This window comes from Triticum aestivum, chromosome 2B, assembly GCF_018294505.1.
Source record: "Triticum aestivum cultivar Chinese Spring chromosome 2B, IWGSC CS RefSeq v2.1, whole genome shotgun sequence".
In the NCBI taxonomy this organism is placed as follows: Eukaryota; Viridiplantae; Streptophyta; class Magnoliopsida; order Poales; family Poaceae; genus Triticum; species Triticum aestivum.
Window position 1 is genome coordinate 256,060,291 of NC_057798.1, and position 25,072 is coordinate 256,085,362.

The 25,072-nt window shown below is 42.6% G+C and overlaps 3 protein-coding genes across 3 annotated transcripts; 2 read left to right on the forward strand and 1 right to left on the reverse strand.

The window, feature by feature from the left end:
• Positions 1-294: 294 nt before the first annotated feature.
• Positions 295-2,145, reverse strand: LOC123044643 (protein LTO1 homolog). Its single transcript, XM_044467443.1, has 2 exons — positions 2,048-2,145; positions 295-1,047 (listed from the first exon to the last, which is right to left on the reverse strand). Exon 2 carries the CDS (start codon positions 978-980, stop codon positions 570-572), a length of 411 nt encoding a protein of 136 aa, XP_044323378.1. The 5' UTR covers positions 981-1,047; positions 2,048-2,145; the 3' UTR covers positions 295-569.
• Positions 2,146-2,185: 40 nt separating this feature from the next.
• LOC123044642 (tyrosyl-DNA phosphodiesterase 1) lies at positions 2,186-11,800 on the forward strand. The gene is made up of 16 exons (XM_044467442.1): positions 2,186-2,363; positions 2,587-2,784; positions 2,875-3,147; positions 4,503-4,706; positions 5,033-5,093; positions 5,402-5,478; positions 5,554-5,811; positions 6,582-6,671; positions 7,614-7,748; positions 8,359-8,508; positions 8,821-8,924; positions 10,151-10,204; positions 10,859-10,949; positions 11,107-11,184; positions 11,275-11,416; positions 11,484-11,800. The coding sequence occupies exons 1-16, from the start codon at positions 2,346-2,348 to the stop codon at positions 11,555-11,557; spliced, it is 2,007 nt and encodes a 668-aa protein (XP_044323377.1). The 5' UTR covers positions 2,186-2,345; the 3' UTR covers positions 11,558-11,800.
• Positions 11,801-17,796: 5,996 nt separating this feature from the next.
• Positions 17,797-19,101, forward strand: LOC543434 (protein translation factor SUI1 homolog). Its single transcript, XM_044467444.1, is given in 6 exon segments — positions 17,797-17,827; positions 17,830-17,927; positions 18,185-18,248; positions 18,338-18,549; positions 18,656-18,709; positions 18,800-19,101. Coding segments are annotated over 6 exon segments (489 nt in total). The 5' UTR covers positions 17,797-17,811; the 3' UTR covers positions 18,845-19,101.
• The last annotated feature ends 5,971 nt before the right edge of the window (positions 19,102-25,072 follow it).

Consider the following 25,072-nt stretch of genomic DNA (forward strand, 5'->3'; position numbering starts at 1 on the left):
CAGCTTGGAGAATAGGGTCCCTACAAAGAGGGTTGGACAATATGCTGACATGATGTGTGAATAATAAGCACTAATCAGTCGTTTGTCAAATCAGCTTAGAGTGGAAAATATACATCCCGAGGGGAAACTGCGAGTGGGAATATATGCGACCGGCATAAAACATGTACTCCCTCCGTTCCAAATTACTCGTCGCAAAAATGGATGTATCTAGAACTAAAATACATCTAGATACATCCATACCTACGACAAGTAATTCGGAACAGAGGGAGTACTCCCGAAATCATCTAGATACAGTGAAGAAAATCATCTCATCTTGAAAGGAGAAGACCACATATAATAAACAACACGACTGCAAAATTCTCTCAACTTTGAAGACTTGCAGTGGACGGTAGATACATCTAGATACAGTGCTCCAGATATCCTCTGTTATACCAGTGGCAGCACAATACATGCAACTGAACATGATAAGTACAAAATCAAAAGAAAACAATGTCGGCACCAAATATCAGTTTCAAAGTGGTGACTGAGATTTATAATCTACAAGGGACTTTTGAATAATTCTGAACAAGCTACATATCCTCGATGTCTTGCTCAGATGACATGGGGCGACCTTCATACCCCAATTTTGCTCCTAAGCTTCCCGTGATAATGCTGAATTTCAGTCTTATCTCCCTCATCATGCTTTGAAGTTGCTCATCCTCTGGATCAGACAAAGGATAGTTGCTCACAAGTGCAGCTAGTTGCTCCATGTATTTCCTCACCCGAGCTGAGAATGCATCTTGATCAAGGCGAATTACTGACATCCACACATCCAAGCAGCCCTGATAGAATCCCAGTTCTTCGCCTGCCTGGAAACCATTCTTTAAGCCAACCTGCCTCCCCTCTTCCTTTCCAGATACCAGGCCATCATCATACCCATTTGTATAACCCTCTTGATAATGTGTCTCATCTAAGGCTAATGTTGGTTCAAGAAAATCCATGGTATGAATCAAAGTCTAATATCGTCAAACAATATTCAGTTTGCAGAAAGATGTAATTCCAAGAAATCTGCTACATCAACAAAATAAAGGTTGCAGCAGTAAGTAGCTATATGAGTACATGTTCAAGGCAAAGAGAAGAAACTCATGATTGCAAGGAACATTATAGATCAAGGGAAATCAAACTTTTGCTAAAATATAACCTAAATGTTGTTGCAGATTGAATGATTGATTAAAAGCTCAAAAATCAAAGAACTTTGAAACATTACACATGAAAAGTGAAAGTAGTCCTAAATTCCATCCCCATTCTTCCTTTGCCCTGACAGGGATAAGCACGTTTTTTTTTGTGTGTGCGTGAACAATTTTAGTTATTTTTTAACAAATGAGTAGGGAATTTATCCTTGCTCTGTCTAATACGATTTCAACACAAAGAGATACATTTTATTTTGTTCTAATAACTAAGGCTCTATATTCTGCAGGTTATACGGTACTAATGGCTATGGGCCACAAATAAAAACAGCAAGGACTACATTCTACAGCCACTTCATATCATAATTCGTTCATCAGAGATCCCTCTTATTAGATTAACCTATCGATTTATATGGCCTCAAAACAAAATAAGTTGTCTAAAAGTTCCTATTTCATCAGCATCATGATTATCATCATGATTATCAGGACGCAACATTCCTATCTCAGAGTCATAGTCAGTTAGTCACAATCATGTATCCCGTGTTTGACAAAAGAGGGGATACACATAATCAAAATCTGGTTACTCTGTCCATCAAAATAGTAACACGCCAAAACCTAGGTCCCCAATCTTATCATCAGAAGGAAGGATTTCCTCCAAATTGATTTCTAAACCGTGTTACAGTTCAATGAACACCCGAATCCCTACAATCCAAACTTAAACAAAACTTCTATGATTAATTTCATCGGTACAGCAGTGCGTACACCAAATCCAAAAGGGGGAGGAAGTAGGGGAGCGACTGCCGACGGGCCGCAGCCAGCAGACTGACGGCGAAGATCAGAGAAGTATCGTAGTACAAATCAGAGGAGGGAGTTCACCGCACCTTCGTCTTGCGATAGCCAGCCGCTCCGCCTCCGCAGCCGCACAAGGGTTTGGGTTTCAGAAGAAATCAGGTGTCTTTCGTTCTTAAAATATCCTGCAGGGACCTGTTTGTATTAAGGTTATTTGTCAGGGGTAAACTGTAAACAACCTGCGCGCCGCTCGGGCCCTCCTCCTTCGTCTTCCTCTTGACCACTTGACCGCTCTTTCTCCCGTGGCCATGTTAAGCTAGGGTTTAGTCTTGAAGGAGATACAGGGTTTAGGATCCGGGAGCAGCCCAGCTCTCCTCCCAGACCTCTCTCATGTCGTCTTCCTCCCGAGTAAGTCACCCCATCCTCCCCCTCTCCGGCTCCCTCTCTGTCAGCGCTCGCGCGCGAATTCATGTCGGATCGTCATTGTGGTGAAGCCGTTTATCGGAAACGCATCGAACTGCCTTCTAATCAGATTTTTCCTGTGCATTTGGGGTCGGATGGGTTCCGGTTGCACATTTGGCGTGGTTGGTGTGTGCATTCTGTTCATGTGGCATGTTGGTTCTGTGTGTAGGTAAGGGTTGGGACTCTGGTTCCCTTTGCTGAAGGCAAATCTGGTTCGCCGAATGCGTCGCCGCCAATGCCAAGCATTCCCATCCTTGAGGGCTCCAATGTCGTCGGGAGGAGTAATTTGGTGGCTGTTGACAAGAGGGTCAGCCGCAAGCATTTGAGCTTGCGCGCCTTGCCTGATGGCTCCGTCGAAGTCGTCGTGGTGAGGACGTCAGAAGGATAGTGGATGATTCCATGGTTGCTTTTGATTGGAAAAATAAGCTGTTGTAGTCTGATGTCGATGCGTTTGCAGGAGGGGCCAAATCCCATTGTTGTCCGATCAGAGGGTCAGAGAAGAAAAGTTTGTGCTCAGCAGAAAGCCAAGGTTATGCACGATGATGTCCTGGAGCTGATTCCCGGTGAATATTTTATGAAGTATGTCAATACGAGCGATGAGCGTAAAAGTTCCACATCAGTCGAATCACATGACTTAAAAAAAGGGAAGAGGCATAGCGAGGAAGATAGTGTAGCTGCAAAGAGAAATCGACAAGTTATGGAAGATGAGGCTTTGGCAAGAACTTTGCAGGTTAGTTGACTCTATTTGTTGTCATGGCTCTCGTGAAACTTAGGTCTGGATGATATTTATGAAATTTCGTTTTGAGTGATTTCTTGTTGTTCTAAAACAATTATCGTGTCTGACAGTGCAAACTAGAAAGATGGAACTTTTCAATGCCTACATAATCTTACAGCGCAAACTAAAGCAAATTAAGCTAGGACTAGGTTTACATGCAGATGAGTTCTTACCTTATATAGCTGCAGACTACCTGACAACCAGAGGTAGTGATTCTTAATCTGTTGTTTGTGTTTGCTCATGAGCCTCTATTTTTCACTCTTTCTTTTCTTGTGATTTGGAATTTTGGATCATCATGTTGAGTTTCAGAAAAATAATTTACATAATGTGTGGTAATCTTCATATTAATAAAGATACACCAATACCAGCTGCAGAAATCACTCATGCCATTCAGCTGCTTTACTCATGTAAAGGAAAATAAAATGATGCCCTAATCCATAGTGTGAAATAAATATTAGTATTTCTTTACTCAGCATCAAAACCATAATTCATTCAAGACTCGAGTGTTATGTTGTGGAGATTCAGGATGTCGCTGACACAACATGTATAGGTGGATGTTGTATCCATGTATTATTTTGCCTTCTTTTTCACTGAATATGCTTCTGTGCTCTGCTGCTATTGTAGTATTGTTACTGTTCTTTTGATTTGCAAGTTCCTGAGAAATCTCTTGATAGGAGGATAGACAATAGTTTAGCTATCCACATGTACATAAAAATACCACATATTATTTTGCATGTCCTTGAAGGGGAGCCTTGGTGCAGTGGTAAAGCTGCTGCCTTGTGACCATCAGGTCACGGGTTCAAGTTCTGGAAACAGCCTCTTGTAGAAATGTAGGGAAAGGCTGCGTACAATAGACCCAAAGTGGTCGGACCCTTCCCCAGACCCTGCGCAAGCGGGAGCTACATGCACTGGGGCTGCCCTTTTTTATTATTTTGCATGTCCTTAAAATGTCGATGAATTGCAATTGCATATACAGGGTAATGATGGATTATTCCACTGTGGTATAAAAACTCTTCTTTGTGCACTTCATGAACATAATTTCCATGTTCCTGTACTTACCCTATAAACAGAAGGGAAAGTGAAAACATATGAAATAAGTCAAGTTTTTGTTAGCTTAAAGGTGTTTTTTGGTATGTACCATAGAGTGATGAATATTTCTTAGTTGAACACTAAATATAATTCCTACTATGAGGTTCACCCTTGCTTTTTGTTTGGAAAATCTGCAAATACATGTGGTGCAAAAGAGTGCCAAGTGGAGTTTGATTTTCATGCAAACTTTCATGTTGACCACATCGTTGAACTCTAATCAGGAAAGCTTTGCAGAAGAGAGTACATCTGTTACTGAAGTATTAAGTTCACTTGATAGTGTTGGTTCTTCCGAGAGAAACAAAGAGAGAACGGATTCTGTCGGTCCTTTGAAAGATGTACTTCCGTTGACTTTTCGACTCATGCGTGTCCAAGGTCTTCCATCATGGACTAACACTTCAACAGTTACCATTCAGGATGTCATACAGGTATTGCTCATTCCATATGATCACTTTAGTTGAAGTTGTATGAGTGATCGATTATTTTTTTTAGCATGCCGTATCACAATATTGTTTAACATATGAGCTTTTTAATGAAAATTATGAAAATGTTGCATAAGAATTAATTCCTTGACCTATTATAAGCATGTGTGGACGTTCTGGTTATTATTCAGTGAACCTTTCTTCCATGTCATTGTACAAAAAAAAAAAGAACTCGAATGAATATTGTTTATTGTTTTCACACTCTATTTCTGCATTGTCGGATTTGATCGAGAAGTATGCTAGTAGTTCTTACATGATCAGTGAATTGTCAGGGTGAAGTGCTTCTTGCTGTACTCTCAAATTATATGGTGGACATGGATTGGTTGCTTACTGGTAAGTAATTTATCATGAAAGTAAAGTTGTTGATGTTTATGTTATGGTAGCTAATTTTTATCAAGCCTGAAGTTTTTTATTAGAAGACTGCCGCCACTTGGTACATTCGGAACACTAAACGGTGAATCAAATTATACCCTGTGGTATCTTATATTGTTTGGCTCTACTGTTATGTGCATAATTACATTATTGCAACTCATTGGATTTTTTGGATATCATATTTCTATTTCAGCACTTAAGTTTAATGTATTTATTCTTCATTATCTGCATTATTTTGTAATAATGTAATCAGATATTACATGTTGCAGCATGTCCAAGTCTAAGGAAAGTTCCACATGTCCTAGTTCTTCATGGAGAGGATGGTGCTTCATTGGAGCACTTGAAGGTGGCAAAATTGCTTAAACAATCCGTTATCTTGTTTATTTAGTTTTCTCATTGCATATTCATTCTTTTGTGACAGAAAACGAAGCCTGCAAATTGGATCCTTCACAAGCCCCCGCTCCCAATATCATTTGGAACACATCATTCGAAGGCCATGCTGCTTGTATATCCTCAAGGAATTCGCGTTGTTGTTCACACTGCAAATTTGATACATGTTGACTGGAATAACAAAAGTCAGGGACTATGGACACAAGATTTTCCCTGGAAGGAAGCAAATGATATGAGTACAAATATTGGTTTTGAGAATGACCTGGTTGATTATCTCAGGGCACTTAAGGTAGCAGGGTATTCTCTCTTTGCTTCTAGAATATATAATCATCTGTTAGTACAATTCACCCACGGTGTTTAATAAAATTATTTTTATTCTCCTGTGTATTTAAGTTTTAAATTTATTATCAACATTTTGAAGAAATAAACATCAGTCACTTGAACCTACCTGCAGAAGAATGGACTAAATAACTATGTGCAGCTTCCAAAATGTTATACATTCACAAAGGACACTAGAAACTTGTGTTTTTATCCATTGGTGCACTACTACTACAGAACAAATGTAAAATTATTAGTTTAGCAATTATAGTGTAACTAATATACTGTTGGATGGCGAAATAAGCACTTCCACTTTTAGTCAGATATAAAGGTCTAGGAATTGATGATAAGATAATAGATGGTTCTTATCATATCTCTTACCAGATCAGTGAACCATGTATGACATATGTCATGTCTAAGATTCAATGCAAAATATCCTAAATAAATTAAAAGGATTTTCTACAGATCATGAAACATGATCTGGTTTTCCGTGGAGTTTTCTTCTGTAAAAAGTTCTATACTGTTATCTGATCAATTCTGGGAACTACCTGGCTTTCAGAAGCCTTATCCGATAGTTCATCTTGAAACTGTCTAGCTTTTAGCCTGTCAGGAAACCCTTCCCTTATAGTTCATTTTGTCTGCTACTTTTTTATTACTTTGTTTCCTTGAAGCTAAAATTTGACCAATTCTATCTTGTCTGTGACCGTTGTGAACTAAAATGTCCTCTTGATTAAAATGCAGTGGCCTGAGTTCAGGGTAAATCTCCCAGTTGCTGGTGATGTCAACATCAATGCAGCATTCTTTCGGAAATTTGATTATAGTAGCTCAACGGTTGGTATATTTCTGTAATCTCACGTTTTCTTTAAGCTTTATGAGACATGCTGAATCATAGATATGTTTTTTTATTTTAAAGTAGTGGTCTGACATAAAATGAAAAGGGAAAGAAAAACAGACCATCAGGCTTATCAAATGAAGTTACTGTCTGGCTAGATGTAAGTTATTGACTCGGTGTGGCATGATTGTACTAACTCTAGCTTCGCTTGATAAAGCATGACAATTTCTGAAACATGTAGCCATTAGATTATGTTAATCTGTGTGCAGAGTGAACCATAAACTGCTTAATCTGAAAGTTTTCTGTTGTCCCAAATGAGTCACGGATTCTGTCATTTTGACCAGCTTTATCGTGTTCATGCAGAATGACTGCATTGTTCTATTTGTTGTCCATTTTGAGATCATGTGATTGGGGGCACCTTGTACCATTCTGGCAGTTCTTGAAATGAGTCTTAGCATGCATTTTGCTAGAGTGACTGCATTGCGTGTTTGAGAGGGCAAGCGGGGCGCAGTGGTGAAGTCCTCCCCACTTGTTCCAAGAGGTCCTGGGTTCGAACCAGCCTATCTGCATTGCACTTTGCAGGGGTAAGACTAGGTTCCTATAATCCCTCCCCAGACCCCACCTGTGTGGGAGCTTCTATGCACTGAGTCTGTCGTTGACTGCATTGCGTGTTAAAGGTGTGATATGTTGTTTTTCTTCCTCCCTTGCATGTTTTATTTTTAACTGAAATTGTAGGGAGGCCCCGACAGTAATCCTTGCATGTTCAAGCACCCATTTCCTTACACAAAAGGCTTGCCGCTATTTAACCATGATTATGTGGCTACTTGTGTATGGTTTGTACTTTGTACTTAAATGTACAAACCTGACTGGACACTTTAATTACACCCAGGCCCCAGTGTTTTACTGTAAATTAGTCTCAGCTAACTTTGCATCGTTTGCAGGTCAGGTTGATCGGATCTGTTCCTGGTTATCATGTCGGACCCAATATGAAAAAGTGGGGCCATATGAAGCTTAGGAGTGTTCTTGAAGAATGCGTATTTGAAAAGCAGTTTTGCAAGTCACCACTTATTTATCAGGTACCTTCCATTTTCATCCATCTATCCATTTGTTAGCACATGCAATTTTGCAAGCTGTGGTAAATAAACTTAATAACATCTTATCTTAAGAACTTAAATTGATATGCTGATAAACTTGATGCCTAGCAAGCAGCTTTTTCATGTAATTACTTTAGAAAAGCCAGTTCCTGACCCGCAAATTTGATTGTTTGCTTATATCATCGATATAAGCTGTCATTTATGTTGCACTGGTGGACAAAGAAGTACTCCCTCCGTTCCTAAATATTTGTCTTTCTAGAAATTTCAACAAGTGACTACATACGGAGCAAAATGAGTGAATCTACACTTTAAAATGTGTCTATATACATCCGTATGTGGTAGTTCATTTGAAATCCTAAAAAGACAAATATTTAGGAACGGAGGGAGTACAACAGTATACTAAATTTTTATGTTGTGCTGTATTACAGAAGAGTGCAGGATACATCTCTAGTTAATGGCTTACACTCAAATATGGCATTCAGATTTCTTTTCATTTGACTGGGAAGTTGATAATGCAATGTGTCATTGTTTATTTCTTATTATGTCTGAACTTCTTGAAGGATACTTAGCATTAATTTCTTCTTGCATACAGTTTTCGTCCTTGGGGTCACTTGATGAGAAATGGATGAGTGAATTCGCATGCTCGTTATCAGCTGGTAAAGCAGATGATGGATCACAGTTGGGTATCGGGAAACCACTGATTGTCTGGCCAACAGTGGAGGATGTTAGGTGCTCAATAGAGGTATAGATTTGAGCTCTGTAAAAGCTTTACAGTTATACTTGCTGTGTCATCACAAAATTCATGATTCGTTTGTTAATGGCCCCCCGTTGCTTGTGCTTCCTTAACCTGTCTGAGACTTCAGAGCTTGGTAATAGGTTGTGATATACTAATAATTCATGAGATCAGTGCTGGCCCCAAAAGCATGCAAGCCTGTAAATAAATGTGTGTTGACTTTTTAGATCAATGTTGGCAAGATCCATGATAAGAATTGGACTAGTGCTTTTTACTTGAATTCACCATCTTACGTTTTTTCTGTTTAATATTTCATTTTAGGGTTATGCAGCTGGCAGTTGCATTCCAAGTCCTCAAAAGAATGTTGAGAAAGATTTCTTGAGAAAATATTGGTCCAGGTGGAAAGCAGACCACGTAGGCCGTTGGTATGCTCTCCCTTTTCCTGCAGCTACCTGAAAAGCTATCACGTTGGTCAAATGAAATTTCACAGTGCTTTCTAATCTAGTACTCCCTCCGTCCCAAAAAGCTTGTCCCAAGTTTGTTCCTCAAATGGATGTATCTAGCACTAACTTGGTGTTAGATACATCCATTTGAGAGACAAACTTTTTCGGACGGAGGGAGTAGGATATTACGTACCAGTGATTGACCCATTCTACCTGCTGCCATCCACTGTACATTTCTCTAGTTTTTAGGACATCAGTACAGCACGTTGGGTAATGTAGCTAATCTTTTGTGTGTGGTTATTTATGCCATGTGTCACAAGAGGATTTACTTGGCTGTTTGGTTTTGCCTCATGGTATCCATGATTAGAAGGCTAGCAACTCGTCAGCACTTTATGTTTTTTGGCCTTCATTTATGTGATGTAGCATTAAAATCATAGCAACTCGTCAGCAATTGTAACACTGATACACTCAGGTTTTTTGACCTTCATTTATGTGCTGTAGCATTAAAATCTGTTGCCAAAATATAGCATTTGAAAGAAAGCTCTCTATTCTATATTTCCTAGTTATTGTGCAGTATAACTAAAAGAGCTAGGATAGAGACGTGTCTCTTTTAATCCTGCCATATTCTGTCATGACAGTGCTAAAGCAAGCAGATTGGTCTGCATGGCTGTGGAGGTTTACTAGTTTAATCTCATCTTGAGTCGTTGGTAACATAAGATTTTAAAAATCCTATACCATGTAGATTTTACCTTGGTTGGAATGAATAACCCTGTTATGACCAACAGCAACAACAAAACAACAACAAAGCCTTTATAGTCCCAAACGACCCTGTTATGACCTAAATAACAAAAACTATTTGTATTAGTATGTAATGTAACCTTGGCACAGAAGTACAGCTGTTGCCTTGTGACCATGAGGTCACGGGTTCGAGTCCTGGAAACAGCCTCTTGCAGAAATGCAGGGAAAGGCTGCGTACAAAAGACCCAAAGTGGCCGGACCCTTCCCCGGACCCTGCGCAAGCGGGAGCTATGTGCACCGGGCTGCCCTTTTTATGTAATGTAATTATCATGACTGTATAATGTATATTGATATATCCTGCAAAAGATTGACATCCTCGTACCCTTTAGATACTTCAGTGTTTCTTCCTTGGAACATGTTCTTCTATTACTGACCCAAACTAATATTCTGATCTTGATTTTTTTTATCAGCCGTGCTATGCCGCACATAAAAACTTTTACTCGCTACAATGGTCAAAATATTGCGTAAGTACTTATAGCAAGTTATTCCTGTTGATGACTCAATATCTGTAATTTATCACTTCATGAACCCCTCCCCCACCCCCCCCACCCCACACACACACAGACATTCTTGAAAGTCCAACTTAGATCATCTACTATGAAACTGGTTATTCAACACTGTCAACTTTGAAATCAGTTCGATTTTCACAGCACCGATAGTAATGGTAACAGTTTTTGTTACATGACATTTGACTTAGCTAGATTCACCTTGTCAGAAAGATTTTGAGTCATGTCAACAAGTAACCTTACAAATGGCCAGTTCTTTTGGGTTGCAGCTTCTCCAGAGCTGCCCACGGTAACTTGAAAACCACTTATCTTCCTCTTCTCTCCTCTCTATTGGCTTCTAGTCCCTCCGTCCCATAATATAAAAACGTTTTTGACACTACACTAGTGTCAAAAAGGTTCTTATATTATGGGACAGAGGGAGTACTTTAATACATTGACGGGGATGCCACATAAGTAGCTAGGACAGCAACAAGATCCATAGGGTAGGTGATTTGTACTGATTCTCAAAGTTGAGCCGGTTAAATAGCTGAATTTGTAGGGTAATCTGGACTCTGATGAAAGTAGAGGGGGCTAAAACGTTTTTACTTAGCTAAAATCTCTCTATCCCCACAGATGGTTTCTGCTTACCTCATCAAATTTAAGCAAAGCTGCTTGGGGAGCACTGCAGAAGAACAATTCACAGCTGATGATACGATCATATGAGGTACCCAATTGTGATGCTTGCTGCATTTCTATGATTTTCTGGACGCACTAGATTACAGAACTAAAATAAGAAGCACTACGCATCTGAAGCATTCAGTGTTAGTTGACTAATAGAGCAGGGACATGACTTTATACCTTGTCATTTGGCCTCTTTTCAGTTAGGTGTATTGTTCTTGCCCAAAACTCTCCAGTCTGTTCCACAATTTTCATGCACAGAGAAGAGCCGCTCAAACCTGGTAACAGCAAATCTTTCCTTATCATTCGAGTATTATTGCTATGCAAATCTGTTCATCTGATCATCCTTTATTCCTCTCATGTATACCCAGGATAAACTTGCCCTTGGTAAGAACATCAAGACCAAGCTGGTGACACTTTGCTGGAAAGGCGATGAAGAAAAGGATCCATCTGCAGAAGTTGTGAGATTGCCAGTGCCATATCAACTCCCTCCACAACTCTACGGCCCGGAAGGTTAGCCGATGTCATAATGATTGCCGTACTTTTGTCCGTAAAACCTGAAATGTTGTTTTACTTTCAGATGTCCCATGGTCGTGGGATCGGAGGTACACGAAGAAGGATGTGTATGGTTCAGTCTGGCCACGCCATGGCTAGCTTAGCTAAGCTGCGTGCCTATGATTATTAAGCGTGTTCAGGTCCACGCGAACCTGGAGTATGTTGATTGATCACTGGTGGAATCATCGGTTGATAGGACCTGATTGCTCGTGCATCCTGTTTCTAGGCCTCTCGCTCTCGGCCAACTGTCGGAGAAAGCAGAAGCAATGGAACGAACATTTGGTTAACAGAATTATTTGGAACGTTGATATTTTCAGCTTATTGGAACTTGCACTGAAGTTATTTACGGCTTTGCTGATGTGATGTTTATGCATCGTCATTGTTTGCATCTGTTCTACGCCGTGCTAAACGTCGTACTACTCGACCATGATTAAATAAGGGAATGGCAACGCATAGGTTGGACCTGAGGTCGGGTTTCACTGGCGATTGCCTTGCAAAGTTTACAATGCGTCCAACTCGATTCTCGCTTTCCTTTTTCGTTTGCTGAGCACGTTGTCCCATCGTGGAAGTAGTAGAATCAACCACTGGTTTGGTCCACTGGTCATTCTATGATTCCATTGGATCGGAGCAACACTTGTATGTAAAGGGAAACCGTAGATGCATGAAATGTGTACTTACAAACTGAAAACTTGAGAACATGACTCTGCAAAACACAAATAAAAGAAAATAATTATTTTGCTTTTGAAGGACAATATATAGATGAAAGGTTGAAATATGACGATACTTTAGGGCTTCTTTGATTCAAAGGATTCTCAAATGAATTTTGAAGGATTCTAATCCTTAGGATTTTTTTTCTTTGTGGGTTGTTTGATTCGTAGGATTGTAAACCATAGGAATTTTTTCATAGGATTCGTTTGCACTAGATTTCATAGGGGATTTTCATCCACTCAAACCTCTTTGAAAGAATCCTACGTTGCATAATCAAACGCTCATACAATCATGTAGGATTCAAGTTGACATGCCACCTCAATCCCACGTTTTTCCTATTCCTGTGTTTTGAAAATCCTATGAATTAAAGAGACCCTTAATATTGACAAGGTCAGGTTTAAAGGGATATAGACTATTCCAACATTTCATTATCATTTTGAACTTTAGTATTGATGTTTGCATGAATATTGGTTTTTTACCTGATGAATTTATATGCAGAAATAAAAATTAAAACACATATACAGATCAAAACGGGTTAAACAACAATTGTAGTCTACACTTTTAGCATAAAGGATAGTGCAACCGCTTTGCTTCCAACGGCATTAGAGAGGTGGCGCGATGGGAAAAGGGAAACCGCTACCACCTTCCTTCGTGTGTGCCGCCTGCCAGTACATGCCTCCTCCCTCGTCTGCTCTGGTAGCTTGAGGGGTTGGGGCGATCCCCGATCGACACACCACAACGACAAATGCTTTGTCGCCGACACGCTTATTCATTGACATGCAATGCCCTTCCGAGCTATGGCTCTCCTTTGAGTCTGATGTCGATCAACAATGACGATGACATTTGTAGGATACCCGAGAAGTCCTTTCTACGTTGCTTCTTTTGGCAGGTTTAATACAAAAAATTTGGCGAAATGTGTTACCTCTTGACCCTTTTCAATGGTTTTGCATGCGTGCTTGTATTCACCTTGTTTGGAGATAGCAGACTACATAATAGATTACTTTTTTTAGAAATACTATCTAGTTGAGAGTGTGTGAAGGGTGACTCGAACTCAAGACATCATGAAGGAAGGACGGGTTGGCTGACCACTTGAGCTGGAAGCGGGCTGTGAACATATGTGGTTAAACTTTGCTATATTGTTTGAAGCATAAATGTTTTGAATTCAATTTTTCATTTGAAATGTGAAAAAAAATCCAGAAAAATCTACATTAAAAAACAAAAATCCCTAATTTTTGGTCATGTGCCCACTACAAATCCCAGAAGTTGTCATGTTCTTTAGAGAACAATTTTTCTAAACTTGCCATGTGCATTTTTACAATTTTTGCCATGTTCCCATTACAAAGCCTGAAAGTTGCCATGTTCTTTAGAGGAGAACATTTCTAAACTTTACATGCATATGCAATTTTATTATAGGTAGCGTGGCAATTTCATTTTTTTAGAACATGACATTTTTATTAATTACACCATGATAGTACTATTGTAAGTATCATGGCATTATAATTATTTATTAGACCATGGTAGTTTTTTGTAGGTAGCATGACAATTTCATTATTTAGACCATGTCAATTTTTTCAGTTAGACGATAGCAATTTTTTCACTTAGACCATGGGAAATTTATTAGTTGGGCCATGGTAATTTTATTGTACGTAACATGGTAATTTATTTTTTTATACCATGAAGTTTTTATTATGTAGACCATGACATGATAAAATCTAGATAAACACATCACATTTATTTTGATTATACCATTTATAAATTTAGAGAAATGACCCCTTTGTAAAGTATAGCGCAATAGTAAATTTATGTTCCTCAACCTTTTTTATAAGATATTTTTTGTTCGGGGCATTTTTTTAGGGATGTTTGGGACAGTTAGAAAAGAACAATTAACTGGGCCAACCGGGGATCGACCTGGACCTCACCACAACGGACGCTCGAGGGAAAGGGTGAAACGTTCACTGAAGAGTTCCTCCCAGAGCCGAATCATGCGCCGGAGACAACACCTTGATTGACGTATGCCAGCTATTGGGGTATTTTTATTCAGTGAACATTTAGCGAAGAACACAAGTACTTCCTCCGTGAAGAAATATAAAAGCGTAGTGATCTAAAGACTCTTATATTTCTTTACAGAGGGAGTAATAAATAAGCAATGTCGTCTCTTTAGGTTAGCAAAGGCGAAGATCAAATCGCATAGCTAGATGTGATGCGTGCTTACTTTGGCGTGAGGCATGGCCTGGTCTTGGAATTTATTCCCTAGATTTACCACGACCACCGCACGCAATCATTGAGCGAGAGCATCTGGAATATCGTCGGTGCGGTTAATAAACCATTTACAAGAACAAACACCCCTCCCTCAGCGCCGACGCACAGGTTCCGCGCATGGTTGGGTCGGCAGCATCCATCCGCCTCAGCCGCAGGCCCGCCGCAGCTGTAGACGGTCGTGTGCAAAGTACAGCACCAGCACAGCAACACCCAGGTCCAGCCAACGACGCCCACCGTGCCGCGTGGTCCGTCCGGCCAGCATTTCACGGGAATCCCGTCCCTTCGCCGCGCGGCACCACCACCACGCGCATTCTGCCTCGTCACTTCGTCAGTCGGCCGCCCACACACGGGGTCCGCATGCAGCAGCGCGCCGGCCGGTACGTGCTCACTTTTGCTTCCGGGGGCCGGACGCAACTACGCGGTGCTACCCAACCAGACGCCGAGACGAGAAAGGCGACGTGCGTACGCCGTGGGGTGCGCGCCCCCGCGTCCCTGTCGCGTCCGTCCGTCCGTCCCCACTCCCAGCGCGTCCGCCCCACGCCAACCCCGCGGGGGAACACGATGCGCAGCGACGGCGCGTGGCGTGAAGCCTTTTGTACTCCGGCGGGGACGGGTCGCTGGCAGAGGGGTCCGCACGCGGGTCGGCCCCGCGTGGCGGTCGCCCACGGGACGGGACGCGTTCCCGTCACGAATCTCGAATCAGGTCCGTGCGGGACGAGGCGACGGTCTAGAGAGATTGGTTGCCTCGTCGTCGGGCCCCCCTAGAGATCGGTTCCCCGATCCGAGGGATAATTGACGCGATTTGCATTGCTGTTGGATTAATTGGGTTTTTTTCTCTGTTAAAAAAATTGGTTTTTAATAGCCGGTAGACCGCGTCCAGGCCGGCGTGAAATGCCACCGGCGCAGGATGTCGGTCGTGTGTGGTCGGGATTATCTGCGAGTCTGCGAGTCGCATTTTCTTCCTGAAATCTAAAAAGTGGCCGCGCATTTTTTGGTCGAACCGAGCGGCCGGCTCTCACAGCGCATGTATGTGGTACTTTATTTGTCTGCTAGTGCATATAGGCGTGGCATTAAATACGTTTACATTGCTCCTTTAGTTTAAGAAAGACAAATCCATCTGCATTTATTTCGGGTTTTTAAAAATTCAAAAAGCTATATCTTTCAAACCGCGCGTCGGAATTCAAATCTGTTTTCACCATTGAAATCCTCGCGACGAGATCTTTGAAACTAGATCCCGCATGGGTATATTTTGACGAATTTTTTTCGATGCCAACTTTGGAGCTATATAGTGCAACTCTATTACTGCATTGTGCAACTTTATTACTACATCGTGCAACTTTTTTCCAAAACTAATGTTTGGAGCTGCGCCTTCGTATGAGGTTACAACCTAGCAACCACGACAACTTTGATGTGCGACTAGTCTATTGCCTCGACGAAAGTCGATGTGCAACCTCCTCTTGTAATGTAGTCTAGTCGCACACACATTGATGTTTAGTTGGCTTGTAATGTAGTCTAGTTGCACATACATTGATATTTAGTTGGCTTGTAATGTAGTCTAGTTGCACACACATTGATGTTTAGTTGGCAGAAAGACTAATTGCACACGCATATGCTTAGTTGGCTTGTAATTTAGTCTAGTTGCACACACACTGATGTTTAGTTGGCAGGACACTAGTTGCACACACATATAGTCAGTTGGCATGGTAATCTAGTCTAGTTGCACACACATTGATGTTTAGTTGACAGAACTTTTTTGGCACACACACATATGTCCAGTTGGCGCGGCAATCTAGTCTAGTTGCACACACATTGATGTTTAGTTGGCAGGAAGACTAGTTCATCGAAACATCCCCATGCGGGATATAGTTTTGAAGAGCACGTTGCGAGGATTCCAGCGGTGAAAACGGATCTTAATTCCGACGCGCGGTTTGAAAGATATAGCTTTTTGAAAATTTGAAAACCGAAACAAATGCATATGTGATCTGTTTTTTCCAACTGATTGTGACCGATGTGAATGTATTAAATGATAAAAAATACATGCGCTAGCGGACAAAAACTACACACATGCATGTCTATGCAGAGCAGACGCTAGTGGATAAAAGAATTTCTATTTTAGGCCGGCCGCTCGCGCATGCCAGCGAGCAGCCGGCCGCTACGTAGACTCGTCCCATTTTCTTGGGCACATGTGCCTTGCACTTATCCTACCGTGTAGGAGGGCAGCGTGGTTGCCTCGATGGCTTAGGAAGGGGGCCCTCCTACACGGTCGAATAAGTGCAAGGCACATGTGCCCTTCTACACTAGCATGACCAGCGTGAAATTAGATTGAATTTTGAAAAGTGCACCTTTTCTTGATTAATGGGTTTTTGAGTTTAGTACTGTACCAAATTGATTTCGGAGTGTTGAAAGCAAGCAGCAACACTCTCTGGCCCGTTTTAGAACAACCAGGTGTTTTCCTCGTGCTCCATTTCCGACCTTCGGCACACAAACATCGACAAAGTGGTTGCCACAAAGTAACTAACCCGAATAATAATCAGCCAACTGACGGTGGAGAAGGGCAGGCATTGCGGCCAAAAGAGGCGAGAGGAGAGGAGAGGAAAAGGGGGGCAAGAAACCCAGAGGCGTCCTCCTCCGCCCGTCTATAAATTCCCCTCCTTCCCTCGTCTTTATATAGGAGGCATCAAACCCAAAGAGGAGGAAGAACACCAAGGACTCACTACCAGCGCCTCTCCGCGATCCAAATCCTCCCGGGAAAGATCTTGGTTGATCTCTTCCTCCTCGACCGCCTCCCAGGGTATGCCCCTGCTCTGATTCTTGGTTGATCTCTATGGTCTGTTGTTGTTATGTATTAGGGTCCCCTTCTATGGAGAGGATCTGTATGATAATGGATTCATCTTGACTTGCGATCCTGTTCGTCTTCCATGGTTCTTTCTGAGGCCGTTTAGGGTCGATCCGTGTAGGTATTCTTGGATCTCATTCTCTTTGGACCCGTATTGATAAGGTCGTCTGTTCTTATATGTACTGTACAATCGGGTATTGATTGCGATATCTATGATACACTTTTTAAAGAAGGTTAGGGATTCCAATCCTGATGCTATTTTTCTGTACAAACATAGTATGATTAGCTCTATACATCTATTTTCATTTCGAAGAAAAAAAAACTTTTTGAGCGAAGGGGATAAATTTGTCAGGACAACAAAATTATGTTTGAGACCAGCACTGCACTTGCCTGTACATATTAAGACATGCTGTGATCTTGAAGTTGAAAGAAAACCTCTTTTTAGGAAATTCCAGTCCGGACTCCGGACTACCTAAGAAAATTTGAAGAAAACAACAATCATAAAGGATGATAAAAATCACATGTATAAACATTAAACAAACTGTAAAGAATGGTAGAAGACATCAAGCTCGCCGCACGAATCGTGCAGGTTGCTCCACTAGTTTTGTGAAATAGTTCCTCCATAATCATTTAGGTCCAATTGGAACAGTGATGATTGCTTGTGGTGTAAGTGTGTTGTCATCAGTTTGGCTTTGACTGTTGTTCCTTGGTTTCGGTATAGAAATACCTCTCTGATATCTTGATTTTATCTTTCTTTAATTTAACTGTATGAAATAAGTACCTCTGATGCAAATTATTTAGTCAGTGGTCAAAGCCATGGCCTGCTTGGTTGTACAAATGAGAAATTTCGAAGCTGTCATTCACCTCTCTATACTGCATGCCCTAATGATTCATTTTCTTACTGTGTACAGTTCTTGGTGCAGCTTTTGCCAGTCTCAGCAGGAGATTTCATGTCTGATCTTGACGTTCAGATCCCAACTGCCTTTGGTATGCCTGTTGTTTTCCATCCCAATTATCATTGAAATTGCTTGCATTGTTTGGAGTGTCCTGCTTATTTATTTTGCTTCTACATACAGACCCCTTTGCCGAGGCGAATGCTGGGGACGCTGGTGCAGCTGCCGGATCAAAAGACTACGTTCATGTACGCATCCAGCAGCGTAATGGTCGCAAGAGCCTGACCACTGTCCAGGGTCTGAAGAAGGAGTTCAGCTACAGCAAGATCCTCAAAGACCTCAAGAAAGAGTTTTGCTGCAATGGTACAGTTGTCCAGGACACAGAACTTGGACAGGTGTGTTGAAACAACAAGCAAACTCGTCCTTTATCATGTCCATTTGTTTCGCAATTTTCTCATGCAAGCTAGTTGTCCTGATCATTGCTGCTCTTTTCCACTCCAGGTCATTCAACTCCAGGGTGATCAGAGGAAGAACGTCTCAAACTTCCTTGTCCAGGTAAACATCTTTCTCTTCATCTTATGCTCGGTATGGTTGCAGTTCACAAACATGGATGAAGATGTCTAATATGATATGTGTCTGACGCAGGCCGGCATTGTGAAGAAGGAACACATCAAGATTCATGGTTTCTGAGCAACTGCCAGCTCCATATCAGAGTCTACATGCAAAGCAGCTATATATTGGTGGTGCAGTATATTTAGTTGTGTGCTAGCGCTAGCAGGCGTTACCAGCTTGCGCGCTCTGAGTATACAGAAAATCTAGCATAGCCCACCTCTCTGCGTGTATGCTTGTTACCGTTGTGTTGAAACTTTGTAAGGAGCACCATCTTTAGATGGCTTGTTACCCTCTCCCATCAAGGTTGAATAATATATGCTTTGTTAAGCGTGGTATCCTTCGTATCATCCATTTTGGTTTGACATTCGCTGTTCCAGCCGGTGTCGATACATCTAGTTTTGAACCGTATCTGCTTGATGACTGAATTAAGTTGCCTGCTTGACATGCACCAATTCTTCTGGACCCAGTTGCACTTGGTTCTTCTGGGTCTACTGAATACTGTAGCCTCATTAATGGCAATTTACGACCGCAGCTGAAACCAGTGCCTGGTGCAGTGGTGCTGCGGCTACTCCAAGCTGCGAATGGCTTGGATCTCATTACTGTTTGAGGCACGGTTTAGCTTTATTCTGCACTGTGCTGCTCTCTAAAAACAGGGAAGCGCTTCCTATCTTACGTCAGACCACTCATTGACCGTTGATGCACTTTTGATCCACGGAGGGCATCAACATTTTTGGATAGCTGGTCCAGCAAGGCATGTTTTGCAGGGACTGCCGGACCGAGATATTTTTGTGATCAGACATCTACTCCCTCTGTTCGGAATTACTTGTCGCAAAAATGAATGTATCTAGACGTAATTTAGTTCTAGATACATCCATTTTCGAGACAAGTAATTCCGAACGGAGGGAGTAAAACTATAAACATCGGTCTCGTTTTGGTTGTGATCGGTTGCTACAGGGTGATATGCATTTGAATTTCATATTGGTCTGACCTCGACGACGGGATGTGATTGGATGACCGGCTCCCGTATCACTGTCCGGACAGATACCGTGTTCGTTTTGGAAGTCAACGTTGGAAGAAGGAAAAACACTTCACCTAAAAAATTGAGGAGTTAATATTTTTACCAACGACAAAATCACTTTCTCATCGATACCGATAAAATCATTCTTCCTCGTTGACACCCCCAGCCCACCAAAAACTGAGGCTGAGCCCATGCATTTGGAGTTGGCGGCACTATTTTCACGGCAAAATCTCTCTTTGTCAACCCGATCCTCTTCCATCACACTGCTCTCCATCCCAATTCCCGCCCTTTTTCACAGCCACCGCAACATGGAGGATCCGTACAAAAAGCTGCTGGAGACAGTGGTCGAGGATCCGGTGAAGGTGACCGCCCACAAGATCAACTCGGTGACACGGCAAGATCGCCGGCTCAGAAGGCAAAGGTGGCGCCACTCGAGAAGCAGAAGGCTAGCGGAGGTGGTGGTCGTGGCAGGGACATGCAGGGGCGGTTGTGGTGCAGGGTGGGGCCAAGGACGGGGGCGCCGCTGCCATTGTCGTCCGTGCAGAGGTCGTTTTGGTTGAAGCAATACAAGGCTCCATAATCTACGCTGCACAACAGCTCAGTAGGCAGTTCCCGACATCTGTCCTTACATTATCGACGTCAACACAGTGCTGCTACTTTTCTTGGAGTTTGCATCATCGTACCTTGTTCGGTCGCGGATGCCGGGGGTGGAGCAACTCGGTGCCCGCACGCTGTTCGCCAGTATGCCTCAAGCGGGCGAGCAAACATAGGACGACGCGGACCTACAGATGTTTGACATGATCCATGACGGAGGCGGAAGCCGAGGCTGCTACGAGGATGGGCAAGTGGATGACTCGGAGTCCACACAGTCGGGCACATACACCCAGTCCAACACGAACACCCAGCAGGGCACGTACACCCAGTCGTATGGGAGTACTAGTTTTAATATTTTCTATTCTATTCTATTACTAGTTTTTATATTTTCTATTCTTCTATTGCTATTTTTTACTGAAAATTTCTATACCTAAAACATTACTGAATTAGGTAGGAGATGAAGGAAATATGCCCTAGAGGCAATAATAAAGTTATTATTTTATATTATTTTATTATTCATGCAAGAATTGTATTGATCGGAAACTTAAATACATGTGTGAATACATAAACAAATACCGTGTCCCTAGTAAGCCTCTACTAGACTAGCTCGTTGATCAAAGATGGTTAAGGTTTCCTAACCATAGACATGTGTTGTCATTTGATAACGGGGTCACATCATTAGATCAAGACCCATCCGTTAGCTTAGCATAATGATCGTTCAGTTTATTGCTATTGCTTTCTTCATGTCAAATACATATTCCTTCGACTATAAGATTGTGCAACTCCTGGATACCGGAGGAATACCTTGTGTGCTATCAAACGTCACAACGTAATTGGATGATCATAAAGATGCTCTACAGAATTTCCAAAGGTGTTTGTTGAGTTGGCATAGATCGAGATTAGGATTTGTCGCTCCGAGTATCGGAGAGGTATCTCTGGGCCCTCTCGGTAGTACACATCATAAGCTTGCAAGAAAATGACTAAGGAGTTAGTCACAAGGTGATGTATTACGGAACGAGTAAAGAGACTTGCCGGTAACGAGATTGAACTAGGTATGAAGATACCGACGATCAAATCTCGGGCAAGTAACATACCGATGGACAAAGGGAATTACGTATCTTGTCATAACAGTTCGACGGATAAAGATCTTCGTAGAATATGTAGGAGCCAATATGGGCATCCAAGTTCCGCTATTGATTATTGACCGGAGAGGTGTCTCGGTCATGTCTCTACATAGTTCTCGAACCTGTAGGGTCCGCACGCTTAACGTTCGTTGAAGATATAGTGTTATATGAGTTATGTATTTTGGTGACCGGATGAGATTACGGACATGACGAGGAGTCTCAAAATGGTCAAGAGGTAAAGATTCATATATAGGTCAATGGTATTTGGACATCGGAAGTGTTTCGGGACGTACCGGGAATGAATCGGGTCACTGGAAGGGGTTCCGGGCACTCCCGACAAGTTATGGGCCTTATGAGCCAAAGGAGGGGACAGACCAGCCCACAAGGGGGCTGGTGTGCCCCCTCCCTTGTTTGGCCAGCCCTAGGGAAGGAAAAGGGGGAGGGATAGCCCCACCCACCTTTCGCTCTCATGGGAGAAAGTAAAAGGGTAGGGGCACCCTCCCCTGCCTTTCCCCGCACTCCAAATAAGGAAAGGGGGGCGCAGCTTGGGAGGGACCCCAAGTAGGATTCCTCCTACTTGGGCGCCTCCTTTTCCTGCTCCTCCCTCCCTCCCACCTATATATATGTGGGAGGGGGCGCCTAGCACACACCAGATCAATTGTTAGCCGTGTGCGGCGCCCCCCCTTCATCGTTTACACCCTCGGTCATATTTTCGTAGTGCTTAGGCGAAGCCGTGGGCAGATCACTTCACCATCACCGCCACCACGCTGTTGTGCTGACGGAACTCATCTAATACCTCGCCGTCTTGCTAGATCAAGAAGGCGGAGGACGTCCCCGAGCTAAACATGTGCTAAACGCGGAGGTGTCGTACGTTCGGTACTAGATCAGTTGGATCGCGAAGAAAGTTTTGAAGGAAATATGCCCTAGAGGCAATAATAAAGTTATTATTTATTTCCTTATATCATGATAAATGTTTATTATTCATGCTAGAATTGTATTAACCGGAAACATAATACATGTGTGAATACATAGACATACATAGTGTCACTAGTATGCCTCTACTTGACTAGCTCGTTTATCAAAGATGGTTATGTTTCCTAGCCATGGATAAAAGAGTTTTCATTTGATTAACGGGATCACATCATTAGGAGAATGATGTGATTGACTTGACCCATTCCGTTAGCCTAGCACTTGATCGTTTAGTATGTTGCTATTGCTTTCTTCATGACTTATACATGTTCCTGTAACTATGAGATTATGCAACTCCCGTTTACCGGAGGAACACTTTGCGTGCTACCAAACATCACAACATAACTGGGTGATTATAAAGGAGCTCTACAGGTGTCTCCAAAGGTACATGTTGGGTTGGCATATTTCGAGATTAGGTTTTGTCACTCCGATTGTCGGAGAGGTATCTCTGGGCCCTCTCGGTAATGCACATCACTATAAGCCTTGCAAGCAATGTAGCTAATGAGTTAGTTACGGAATGATGCATTACGTAACGAGTAAAGAGACTTGCCGGTAACGAGATTGAACTAGGTATTGGATACCAACGATCGTATCTCGGGTAAGTAACATACAGATGACAAAGGGAACAACGTATGTTGTTATGCGGTTTGACCGATAAAGATCTTCGTAGAATATGTGGGAGCCAATATGGGCATCCAGGTCCCGCTATTGGTTATTGACCGGAAACGTGTCTCGGTCATGTCTACATAGTTCTCGAACCCGTAGGGTCCGCACGCTTAACGTTTCGTTGACGATATAGTATTATATGAGTTATGCATGTTGGTAACCGAATGTTGTTCAGGGTCCCGAATGAGATCATGGACATGACGAGGAACTCCGGAATGGTCCGGAGATAAAGTTTGATATATGGGATAATAGTGTTTGATCTCCGAAAGGGTTCCAGAATTCACCGAAAGGGGTTCCGGATGTTTCCCGAAATGTTTGGGTACGAGAACATGTTATTTGGGCCAAAGGGGAAAGCCCACAAGGTTTTTGGAAAGCGCAAAAGGAAGTTTTGCGGAGTCCAGGGGCCAGACGCCAGGGTCCCTGGCGTCTGGGTCCAGACGCCGGGAACCCTGGCATCTGGCCCTGGAGTCTGAGAAGGACTCTTGCCTTTCGGGTGAAACCGACTTTGTGGAGGCTTTTACTCCAAGTTTCGACCCCAAGGCTCAACATATAAATAGAGGGGTAGGGCTAGCACCAAAGACACATCAAGAAACACCAAGCCGTGTGCCGGCTACCCCGTCCCCTCTAGTTTATTCTCCGTCATAGTTTCCGTAGTGCTTAGGCGAAGCCCTGCGGAGATTGTTCTTCGCCAACACCGTCACCACGCCGTCGTGCTGTCGGAACTCATCTACTACTTCGCCCGTCTTGCTGGATCGAGAAGGCGAGGACGTCATCGAGCTGAACGTGTGCAGAACTTGGAGGTGCTGTGCGTTCGATACTTGGACCGGTCGGATCGTGAAGACGTACGAATACATCAACCGCGTTAATAAACGCTTCCGCTTAGCGATCTTCAAGGGTATGAAGATACACTCCCCTTCTCGTTGCTATACATCACCATGATCTTGCGTGTGCGTAGGCATTTTTTTAAAATTACTACATTCCCCAACAGTGGCATCCGAGCCAGGTTTTATGCGTAGATGTCATATGCACGAGTAGAACACAAGTGAGTTGTGGGTGATACAAGTCATACTGCTTACCAGCATGTCATACTTTGGTTCAGCGGTATTGTGAGATGAAGCGGCCCGGACCGACATTACGCGTACGCTTACGCGAGACTGGTTTCACCGTTACGAGCACTCGTGCTTAAAGGTGACTGGCGGGTGTCTGTCTCTCTCACTTTAGTTGAACGGAGTGTAGCTACGCCCGGTCCTTGCGAAGGTTAAAACAACACTAACTTGACGAACTATCGTTGTGGTTTTGATGCGTAGGTAAGAACGGTTCTTGCTAAGCCCGTAGCAGCCACGTAAAATTTGCAACAACAAAGTAGAGGACGTCTAACTTGTTTTTGCAGGCATGTTGTGATGTGATATGGTCAAGACGTGATGCTATATTTTATTGTATGAGATGATCATGTTTTGTAACCGAAGTTATCGGCAACTGGCAGGAGCCATATGGTTGTCGCTTTATTGTATGAAATGCAAACGCCCTGTAATTGCTTTACTTTATCACTAAGCGGTAGCGATAGTCGTAGAAGCAATAGATGGCGTAACGACAACGATGCTACGATGGAGATCAAGGTGTCGCGCCGGTGACGATGGTGATCACGACGGTGCTTCGGAGATGGAGATCACAAGCACAAGATGATGATGGCCATATCATATCACTTATATTGATTGCATGTGATGTTTATCCTTTATGCATCTTATCTTGCTTTGATTGACGGTAGCATTTTAAGATGATCTCTCACTAAATTATCAAGAAGTGTTCTCCCTGAGTATGCACCGTTGCGAAAGTTCTTCGTGCTGAGACACCACGTGATGATCGGGTGTGATAGGCTCTACGTTCAAATACAACGGGTGCAAAACAGTTGCACACGCGGAATACTCAGGTTAAACT